We start from the raw sequence: 12,158 nt of genomic DNA on the forward strand, positions 1-12,158 counted from the left end.
TAATGCCCTTAGTTAACCACTTAAGCTCCAAGCCTCTTTCTGAGATTTGTTGTTTACAAGTTAAAAACAGGTTTTTATTGCTAGAAAATTACCTAGAACCCCCAAACATTATAAAAAAAAATTCTAACACCCTAGAAAATAAAATGGCGGTCGTTGCAATACTTTCTGTCACACTTTATTTGCGCAGAGGTCTTACAGGCGCCCTTTTTTGGGAAAAAAATACACTTTTTTGAATTAAATAAATAAGACAACGGTAAATTTAGGCCAATTTTTTTTATATTGTGAAAGATAATGTTATGCTGAGTAAATTGATACCCAACATGTCACACTTTAAAATTGCGCCCGCTCGTGGAATGGCGACAAATTTTTACCCTTAAAAATCTCCATAGGAGACATTTTAAAAATTCTACAGGTTGCATGTTTTGAGTTACAGAGGAGGTCTAGGGCTAGAATTATTGACTCGCTCTACCGATCGCGGCAATACTTCAAATGTGTGGTTTGAACACCGTTTTTATATGCGGGTGCTACTAACGTATGCTTTTGCTTCTGCAGGCGAGCTTGTCGGGATGGGGCGTGTTTAAAAATGTTTTTTTTTTCTTATTTATTTTACCAAGAACAGTGTAAAAATAAAAGTGTCAATAAAAAAATAAAAGTGAATGTAAACATCCCTTGTAATAGAAAAAAAGCATGACAGGACCACCTCTTAAATATGAGATCCGGGGGGTCAAAAAGACCTCAGACCTCATATTTATTATTATTATATTAAAAAATTTGGTCATTTAAAAAATAAAAAAATAAAAGTCCCTTTAAAGAGGAAGTAAACCCTGATGAGTTTACTTCCTCTTTGATTCCCTGCAAAGGTAAAGCATAATGGGCTACTATGCATCGCAGAGTAGTCCATTATGTGTCACTTACCTGGCACAGGAGCCAGCGAAGTCACCGCTGTCCCCTGTAGTCCGGAGCATCCATCTTCTCGGTGGGGTCTCGCTGCTCCGCCGCTGTCATTTGGCGAAGCCGCGATGATGTCACTCCCGCGCATGCACACAGGAGCCGCCACTCACGGCATATCGCCGTTGACAGCGGCGCGCTCGGTGCGCCTGCACGCTGCTGTCTACGGCGCATGCGTTTATTTATTGGATGCGTTTTATAGCAGAAAGTAAAAAATATTGTTTTGTTTTTTTCAAAAGTGTCAGTTTTTTGTTTGGTTACGGCACAAAAAATAAAAACCGCAGAGGTGATCAAATACCACCAATCTATTTGTTGGAAAAAAATATATATTTTATTTGGGTATCGCACGACCACGCAATTTTCAGTTAAAATAACGCAGTGCCGTACAACAAAATGGCCTGGTCAGGAGGGGGGGGGGGGGTCAATCTTCTGAAGCTTTTTGTTTTTGGCTTATTTTGTTTGTTTAGCATATATCATCAAACTAAAGCTCTGTCCCAAACAAACATACATTTGATATGGATAATGTGGCATGACTGTGCAATTGTAATTCAAAGCGCAACAGCTTTGAAAATTGGCCTGGGCAGGAAAGAGATGAAAGTCCCCAGTAGGCAAGTGGGTAATTGAATTCTTTGACTTTAGCAAATAAATGAGTTACACCTGATCACCAGGCCGCCTACAGCACCAATGCATACCAGTACACCGGATTTTATTTCGCACTTAGGAAAACACGCGTCACAGATCCTGCCACATGGGCTCATGCTGGTTCTGCGCGTGCGCACCGGGACTTCCTCGGTCACCCGCCTGTTAGTAAAAAGCCGTGTCGGTATCGTAAGAGAGTGGGAGTTATCTGATAGGAGGGCAGTGCCGTGTGATGACGAGACCGGAGCACTATGGCGGAAAACTGCACCTGGTTTAGCTCCCAACCCTCCAGCAGTTCGCAATGCGTGAGTACAGCGTGCGCGTTCCCGCCCAACACAGGGAGAGAGCTTCCTGCGTGTTTAACCTGCTGTGTGCTGGAGGCCTACAAGTCATGTGATCACCATGCCAATACTTCTCACCGTGACTAGATAATGACAGTATTGTGACTGACTGACATGACCTGTGCTCATACTCATTGAATGACACTTCAGTAGCTTCTATTGTATACAACTGAGTGCCTACCAGGCCATGGACCATTATGGACTCTTTTTCCCCTCACTGTGTGTGTATATATATATATATATATATATATGTGTGTGTGTGTGTATATATATATATATATATATATATATATATATATATATATACATTTTATTTTTTTTATGCCACATTTGGCGTTATTAAACCCCTCATGCTTAAGCCTATTTCTGATATTTTTTTGCTTACAAGTTAAAATCTGTTTTTTTTTTTTTTTGCTAGAAAATTACTTACAACCCCTAAACAGTGTGTGTGTAATATATATATATATATATATATATATATATATTTTTTTTTTTATTATTTAGCAGACACCCTAGAAAATTAAATGTTGATTATTGCAATATAATGTGAAAGATAATGTTACGCCGAGTAAATAGATACCTAACATGTCACGCTTTGAAATTGCGCCCACTGATGGAATGGCGACAAGCTATGGTACCATGTTAAAAAAAATTAATAGTTACCAGGTTAGAGTTATAGAGGAGCTCTTTTGCTAGAATTATTGCTCTCACTCTGACAATCGCATGGGGTTGCCACCTCAACCCTTTAAAACCAAACACATATTAATTACACAGGTTCCGTGGCTTATTAAGGTGGTAATTAAACCCACTTGCTGCCTTATGTGCATAAAATTTAGTCTCAGAACCTGTGTAATTCATATGTGTTCGGGTTTAAAGGAATGAGGTGGCAACCCTACGATCGCAGCGATACCTCACATGTGTGATTTGAACACCGTTTTCATTTGCAGGCATGACTTGTGTATGTGCTTTAAATTTTTTATTGTTTCTTATTTATTTTACTACATTGTCCCTTTTACAGGTACTAAGACCCCAAATCCCTCCTTTGCACTGAAAAGTATTCAGATCGCCAAAATTGACAATTCTGCATACTGTAATTTAAAAAAAAAAAATTGGCGCCATTGGCAGCCAAGTAAACCGGAAGTGACGTTGTGACGCGGCTTCTGGGATTTTACATCGGAGACCTGATCGAAGCCAAATCCGGCTTTGTACGGGATCGCCACCTAGGCAGGCGGACGCAATGGCTGGTGTTTCGTGCAATCTCCCGGTGGGAGGGAGGCCTTTGAAGAGCGACGGGGGGATGTCCCCTCCCACTCCTTTAGGATAACAGCCGAGTGGATTTTAGCCGCATTGGTTGTTATTACTAAAAAGTCAACTGCTGGCTCTAAAAAAAACAGCGGCAGCAGGCATCACCCCGGTATAACCCCTTCAATCTGAGAAGGCAAATTTGCATACAGTCTGCGCAAAGGGGCTAAAGGATAACTGTCTTTTCCTGCATGGTGCATTCAAACCACACATGATGTTTGGTAACGCATGATAATGCACTGCAAGGTTTATACCAGTAGCAGCATTATGGTGGATGTATGCACTTTAACCACTTAAAGGGGTTGTTAAGGTTCGTGTTTTTTTACCTTAATGCATCCTATGCATTAAGGTGAAAAAATACCTGGCAGTGACTGGCCCCCCAGCACCCCCTTTTATTTACCTAAATCCTGGAACTTGATCCGGCGGGGACCTGCTGTCTTTCTGCCCGGGTTTCACTCTTGATTGGATAGATTGGTAGCAGCGCAGCCACTGGCTCCCTCTGCTGTCAATCAATTCCAATGATGCGGGTGCCAGGGGGCAAGGCCGAGTCCTGCATTTGGCCTCTATGGATGCCGAATGCTGGACTCGGGAGCGCACCTGTAAGTTAATCCCCTGGGAGATCGCTTCTCCCAGGCGGTAATCTGATGCGGGGAAGAGCCGCAAGAGTTGCCGGGGGACCCCAGAAGAGCAGGTTCGAGGCCACTCTGTGCAAAACTAGCTGCACAGTGGAGGTAAGTATGATATGTTTGTTATTTAAAAAGAAAAAAAAAATTGCCCTTACAATCACTTTAAGACTTAGGCCGCGTACACACGGGTGGATTGTCTGGCCAACTAAGTTCGTCAGACAATCCGACAGACAGTCCGTCCTACTTTTGAATGAACAGACTTGACCACACACGACGAACAGACAGTCCGCTGAAAGCTTGCGCGATGACGTGTACGGCACGTGCGACGGGACTAGAAATTCGACGTCCAATACACTGCAATGCAACCTTCGGCGTGTAAATCCTTTCTGAGCATGCGCCATACTTAGTCCGTCGAACTAGCCTACTCACGAGCGGACTGTCCGCTGAAACCAAGTTTGGACGGACAATATTACGGAAATTCCGAAAGACTTAGTCCGCCAGACTGTCCGCTGAAAAAGTCCGCTGAAGCCCACACACGAGCGGATTGTCCGCTGAAACACGTTTCAGCGGACTAAGTTGGACGGACAATCCTCTCGTGTGTACGCGGCCTTAGCCTATTTCTGACATTTGTTGTTTACAAGGTAAAATACATATTTTTTTGCTAGAAAGTTACTTAGAACCCCCACCCATAAAAGTGATCTTGTGGCGAATCTTCTGCTGGGACCACTTTTATGTGAAAGAGGATCGCCCGCTATGGAAAAATATACTGGGGTTATGGCAGCAAGCTGCTGCGATAACAATAGTATATAACTTCACAGAAGTGACGTGTATGCACCATGGGTGGCCGTAAGGGGTTAAAGCCCAGTGCAGTCATGCAGTCAGGCTGTGCCTGCAGTGCACAGGTTAGCTGTTTTGTTCAGGGTACAGGAGAAAGCTGTATACTCGCCTAATCCTCTGGTTCAGCTGTAAACAGTACTCTCCCCTGATCCAGCGGTGGACTATTCCTGACAGTCTCATGTCCAGAGCAGGTCTATTGATGTGATGATGTCTGGAACAGTCCACTGCACAAGACCATGGGGAAGCAGGAGACACAGAGAACTTGCGCGGGGAGAATCAGCTATGTTCAGTATATCTACGTTCTCCAGTCCCCTAGACAAAAAACGAGCAGTTGACCCTACTACAATGGAAAACAAAAATGAGTACCCCCTCACATTTTTGTAAATATTTTATTATATCTTTTCATGTGACAACACTGAAGAAATTAGACTTTGCTACAATGTAAAGTAGTGAGTGTACAGCTTGTATAACAGTGTCAATTTGCTGCCCCCTCAAAATAACTCAACACACAGACATAATGTCTAAAGCACTGGCAACAAAAGTGAGTACACCCCTAAGTGAAAATGTCCAAATTGGGCCCAAAGTGTCAATATTTTGTGTGGTCACCATTATTTTCCAGCACTGCCTAAACCATCTTGAGCAAGGAGTTCACCAGAGCTTCACAAGTTACCACTGAAATCCTCTTCCTCTCGTCCATGATGACCTCACCGAGCTGGTGGATGTTAGAGACCTTGCCCTCCTCCACCTTCCTTTTGAGGATCCCCACAGATGCTCAATAGGTTTTAGTTCTGGAGACATGCTTGGCCAGTTCATCACATTTACCCTCAGCTTCTTTAGCAATGCAGTGGTCGCCTTGGAGGTGTGTTTGGGGTCGTTATCATGTTGGAATACTGCCCTGCAGTCCAGTCTCCGAAAAGAGGGGATCAAGCTCTGCTTGAGTATGTCACAGTACATGTTGGTATTCATGGTTCCCTCAATGAACTGTAATTCCCCAGTGCTGGCAGCACTAATGCAGCCCCAGACCATGCCACTCCCACCACCATGTTTGACTGTAGGCAAGACACACTTGTCTTTGTACTCCTCACCTGGTTGCCGCCACACACGCTTGACACCATCTGAACCAAATAAGTTTATGTTGGTCTTATATATCCAATAATGATATATAAAAAAAATAAATAAAAAATAAATAAATAAATATATATATATATATATATATATATATATAATATAATATAATATAATATATCTTGTATAAACTTTTCCAAGTGACTTGTCACATGGAATTTTATCCAAGTTTATATTTTTATATATATAATTATTTGCACAGTCAAATTTCCCCCCCTTTTTTAACATGGCACTATTAGGATATATGTATGCATGCATGCATGCATGCATGTATGTATTTATACAGCTTTGCATGAATACATTCCTTTCACATAGAATGCACACTTATGTAGGTATATATTTGGTTTGCTTCTTCACTATTGGCTTCTTTTTGTTTAATTTGACTGCTTGGTAACACATGCTGGGATCCAATTACAATTGTGTTCCAGCTGTCTGCAATTACCTTCATCAATTTTTCAATCATGTGATATGCACTTTTTTGAGCAATATATTTGATGTTTGTCTAAGAGGTAGCCAGCTATGAGTAAGCACTGATTCCAGTGTGAAACGCGTCAGTATTTTTGTCCCCTTTTCCCTTGCTGTGGACTATTTGATGTGATGTGACCTATGATTTTCAATAAAACACAGTATTTTAAGTCTTTTTTTTCCGGTGTGCGGCTATCCAGAGTTCTTGTCTTGCCTACCTACCTCTAAGCCCACATACACACGGTTGGAGATTTTGCCAACCAAATCCGTCGGATTTTGTCCGACGGATTGTGTCCGAAACTGTTGCATACACACGGTTGGGCCAAGTTGGCGAAAAATCGGATCCTTCAGAACATGATGACGTAATTTCGTTACGATGGGACTACATTCAGGCTAGTAGCCAATAGCTTTGATGTAGGAATTTGATCTGAGCATGCGTGGCACTTGGTCCGATCAAACTGCTCTACACATGATCGGATTAGGTCCGTCCGGCCCAGTTGGTCGGGAAATATTTCCAACATCTTGGAAAATTGGGTCGGATGGAGATTCGGACGGAATCAGTCCGATGAATACCACACACAGTCGGATTATCTGACGACACGGTCCGATAAGACTCATTCCGACAGATTCTCCAACCGTGTGTACAAGGGCTAAGATAGAATCATAGATACAATCATAATTTAGGGTGGTTTACACAGCCTCGTTTTAGCTAAACCGTAGCTTGACAGTGTGAACCTGCCCTAAGTTATCCATTGCAGTGTACCAGCAGTTTCCTACAGACATATATATTTGGTGCATTTTCTGAAAGTACACCAAAAGTTCCTACATCTTTGGTAATTGTGGTCAAACCGCAGCGAGGCAGTGTGAAACCACCGTTACTATCGGAAGTTATCATGCTACAATGTAATCCCATAATCTGATTGAAAGATTATTGTATTCATGAACAATCTATCAGTACTGTGGAATAATGCAAAATGATCAATACATTTTCCCCTTGGCTCATCGGCTCAGTTTGATCAAATCCAATCTAAATACTGTAGAGTCCAAATCAATTGGAACAAAAGTTATGGCTAATTGATTGATCACACGACAATGGAAATCGCATTGTTTTCAATGGTGCCTGTATACATCAACTCAGCATGGCAGGATTTTGGAAAAGGATCTTGTATTACTTTGGTGCGATTGCAGCATATTCTACACTTACAGTCATTGTCTAAATGGAGACACAGGGCATCAGTTCGGGAGCAAGCCTGCTCAGGTGCCCTCATAGAAAGAGGCGGAGCCCGGGTGGCAATGAAGCTGCTCCATTTCTATTGGCAGCTGCTTTCATTGCCACACAGGCTCCGCATCTTTTTGTCTTCCCTTAGGCTTCCACGAGAGCTGACCAAATATGTGAATAGGTAGTCTTGATGTGTAATGGGAGGCACACCTGAAATATAATGTGGACCCTAATGTATAATGGAAGGCTCTGATGTGTAAGGAGGTATTCCTGATGTGTAATGGAAGGCTTTTATGTCTAATAGGGGGCACTTCTGATGTGTAAGGGTGCGAGGAGGCACTGATTTGTAATGAGGCACTCCCGATGTGTAAGGGAGGGACAAGCTGTATCTGTGGTGACAAGTGTACTGCATCTGTGGTGACAAGTGACACAAACTGCATATAGTGACAAGTGAGCCAAGCTGCATCTGGAGGCAGGCAATGTGGCAAATTACATGCTGCATCTGGTGGCAAGCAACGGTGGTAATTGACACACTCCTGGCCCCCCACTGATTCTGCATTATGGTGAGTTGAACTATTTCATTTTAATAATGCACATCCTGACACCATAACAACATCCATGGTGCCATGATGATTGAAGTGTCAACACCAGGTGTTTGCAGTATCTTTATCTGCTGATTGTTAAACTTTCTGGAATACACATTTCTATTGTGGTGTAGGATCTGGGCCTGCTGTCCCTCCATCCCTTTCCTTCTTTCCTTCTTTCCTTCCTTCCTTCCTTCCTTCCCCCCCCCCCCCCCCCACCCCTCTTTGGGTACATCTTCTTCATGCTGCCATGATCCACTCTTGAACTGGCTATTAGCCAGCTGTCGGACAGGATGAACCATGAATTGGCTACTTCTCATATGCCAACTGGATCCCTGCCCAGTGACGGTCTGCCAACCTCAGTGCTGTTTTGGATCCATCTATAAGCCATTGATAGCTGATTTTAATGCACATACTGTATTATTCGGCTTTTATTTTGTACCATATGTTGCTTCTTCTACCTCTGAGGTGAAGGGAATTAACAATCTATGTTACACGCTGCTTCCGTAAGGGCATGAAGACTGTGAAACTCCTACATGTGTACTTGGCTGAGCCTTACTTTTGTACGTTCTGTAAGTACACCCCTTACATTTTTGTAAATATTTTATTATATCTTTTTATGTGACAACACTGAAGAAATTACACTTGGCTACAATGTAAAGTAGTGAATGTACAGCTTGTATAACAATGTAAATTTGCTGTCCCCTCAAAATAACTCCACACACATCCATTAATGTCTAAACTGTTGGCAAGAAAGGTGAGTACACCCCTAAGGCCTCATGTACACTGCTGCTGGTAAACAGATGTTTAGGAGCAGTTGAGCATTTTTTTTTCAACTGCTCCTGAACTCTCCTCTGTTATCTTATCAGTGCATGTACACAGGGTTGTTTATGGTCGTTTCTAGGCAGTTTCGTTTAGAGGCTTTTTTTGGAACCCCAAAAAAAAAAAAGCGTTCAAAAGCTGTGTTTAGAGGCATTTCAAACACAGCTAAACACAGTAACTCGCGTTTAGCCGCATTTTCCTTTTACAGGCATTTTTCATTTTGGCAATTTTGAAAAACGCTTCTAAACGCAAACGTGGCAAAACACTGCTAAACGTGCCAAAATGGACATTTTTCTTTTCAAATATTTTATTGAAGAGTCAGACAGGGTACAATAAAATAGAGAGAACAATTTACAACAGAAACAGCGACAAAAGATAATCAGATACGCTGTTACCTAAGCATTGTAAGAGTGAATAAATCGGTACATACTCAAGATTGTCCCCTGGTTCCTACACGCATAGGGTAAGAAAGAGTCAAAACAATGGATGGGGGGGGGGGGGGGGGGGGGCAGGCAAGAATAGGCCAACTAATGTCGATAGGGAAAAAACCCGTAGACATTCATTTTCATATCAACAATCCCTGCTCAGGGCAATAGCGAAGAGAAACAGTGTTGTTTGAGGTATTTTACCCAACATAGAAAAGAAAGTAAGGAAAAGAAGATATGGAGAGAGAAGGAGGGGATAGAGTCATAACAAAATGGACATTTTTAAACGTGGGTTACTATCTGTGATGTTAAATTGTTCAGAAGAGGTTGTAAAAATGTCCCGTATACATAAAGCCTAAGGCTGGATTCACACCTAGGCAGTTTTAGTGCTTTTTGCATTTTGCTGACTTGCCCTACAGAATGTGTTCCATAGGAAACCATGTTAAATGGACTGTAGTGCAAATTTGCAAAAAGCACTAAAACTGCATAGGTGTGAATCCAGCCAAGTGTCAATATTTTGTGTACCCACCATTATTTTCGAGCACTGCCTTAACCCTCTTGGGCATGGCGTTCACCAGAGCTTCACGGGTTGCCACTCGAGTCCTCTTCCACTCCTCCATGACAACATCACAGAGCTGGCGGATGTTAGAGACCTTGAGCTCCTCCACCTTCCATTTGAGGATGCCCCACAGATGCTCAGTAGGGTTTAGGTCTGGAGACATGCTTGGCCAGTCCATTACCTTTACCCTCAGCTGCTTTAGCAAGGCAGTGGTCATCTTGGAGGCATGTTTGGGGTTGTTATGTTGGAATACTGCCCTGCGGCCCAGTCTCTAAAGGGAGGGGATCATGCTCTGCTTCAGTATGTGACAGTACATGTTGACTTTCATGGTTCCCTCAATGAACTGCAGCTCCCCAGTGGTGGCAGCACTCATGCAGCCCCAGACCATGACTCTCCTACCACCATGCTTGACTGTAGGCCAGGCACACTTGTCTTTGTACTCCTCACCTGGTTGCCACTGCACACGCTTGACACCATCTGTACCAAATAAATATATCTTGGTCTCAGACCGCAGGACATGGTTCCAGTAGTCCATGTGCTTAGTCTGTTTGTCTTCAGCAAACTGTTTGCAGGCTTTCTTGTGCATTATCTTTAGAAGCGATTTCCTTCTGGGACGACAGCCATGCAGACCAATTTGATGCAGTGTGCAGCAAATGGTTTGAACACTGACAGGCTGTCCCCCCACCCCTTAAACCTCTGCAGCAATGCTGGCAACACTTATACGTCTATTTCCCAAAGACAACCTCCTGGATATGACGCTGAGCATGTGCACTGGACTTCTTTGGTCAACAATGGCGAGGCATGTTCTGAGTGGAACCTGTCCTGTCAAACTGCTGTATGGTCTTGGCCACTGTGCTGCAGCTGAGTTTCAGGGTCTTGGCAATCTTCTTATAGCCTAGGTCATCTTATGTAGAGCAAAAATTTCTTTTTTTTTTTTTTAAGATCCTCAGAAAGTTCTGTACCATGAGGTGCCATGTTGAACTTCCAGTGGCCAGTATGTGAGAGCAATAACCCCAAATTTAACACACCTGCTCCCCATTCACACCTGAGACCTTGTAACAAGACATATGACACCGGGGAGGGAAAATGACTTATTGGACCCAATTTGGACCTTTTCACTTAACTTCTGTAACTTGTGAAGCTCTGGTGAACTCCATGCTCAAGATGGTTAAGGCAGTGCTGGAAAATAATGGGGACCACACAAAATATTGACACTTTGGGCCCAATTTGGACATTTTCACTTAGGGGTGTACTCACTTTTGTTGCCAGCGGTTTAGACATTAATGGCTGTATGTTGAGTTAATTTGAAGGGGCAGCAAATTTACACTGTTATACAAGCTGTACTCTCACTACTTTAAATCAATATTTTTTTTTTTATTGAATATTTCACAGAACATAAGTGAAAAACGTGTAGAAAAATAGTCACTCAGACATGCACTTCTTCAGTTTATTACACAGTCTTGAGGATTATTCTAGAACAAAGTCTGTATACAATAGACAAGTAAACCAAGGTTAAAAAATGTGATATATAAAGTATATCTTGTTAGATCAAGAATGAGGAACACCACTCCCCCCCGCCAAGGCACCCCAACTGGGAACACACTGCACTCACACTCGCTACTTTACATTTTAGCAAAGTGTCACTTCTTCAATGAAAAGATATAATAAAATATTTACAAAAATGTGAGGGGCATACTCGCTTTTGTGAGTTATGGTGTGTGTGTGTGTGTGTGTGTGTGTGTGTGTGTGTGTGTATATATATATATATATATATATATATATATATATATATATATATATATATATATATATATATATATATATATATATATATATATATATATATATATATATATATATATATATATATATATATATATAATTATGGATGTTTATTAGTGGGTGTAGAAAAGAATCACCACCCTTTTTAAAATAATCACATATTTGTTGCTTTGCAGCCTGAAGTGAAGACAGACACAGTTTTTGTATTATCCAGCTGTTTTTACTCAGTGCAACTTATAACATCCAAATGGAAATATATAATATCAACTTTCAAAACAGAATCCCTGAGTTGGAAAAAGGATCACCACCTTGAGTCAGTATTTTGTTGAACCACCTTTTAATTACAGTCTTAAGGCTGGATTCACACCTAGGCATTTTTAGTGCTTTTTGCATTTTGCAGATTTGCTCTACAGAATGTGTTCCATAGGAAACCATGTTAAATGGACTGTAGTGCAAATCTGCAAAATGTAAAAAGCACTAAAAA

The 12,158-nt window shown here is 41.9% G+C and overlaps 1 protein-coding gene across 1 annotated transcript in view; it reads left to right on the forward strand.

The window, feature by feature from the left end:
• The first annotated feature begins 1,708 nt into the window (after window positions 1-1,708).
• The window catches only part of LOC143982287 (cyclic AMP receptor-like protein A), a 933,494-nt gene continuing 923,044 nt past the window's right edge, over window positions 1,709-12,158 (forward strand). Inside the window, exon 1 of the mRNA XM_077480869.1 lies at window positions 1,709-1,892. Within this exon, the coding sequence (XP_077336995.1) occupies window positions 1,839-1,892 (54 nt within the window). The 5' untranslated portion in view covers window positions 1,709-1,838. The remainder of the gene's footprint in view (window positions 1,893-12,158) is intronic.

Source organism: Lithobates pipiens, unplaced genomic scaffold, assembly GCF_037356315.1.
Source record: "Lithobates pipiens isolate NorthernLeopardFrog02 unplaced genomic scaffold, aLitPip1_a1.2 Scaffold_16, whole genome shotgun sequence".
In the NCBI taxonomy this organism is placed as follows: Eukaryota; Metazoa; Chordata; class Amphibia; order Anura; family Ranidae; genus Lithobates; species Lithobates pipiens.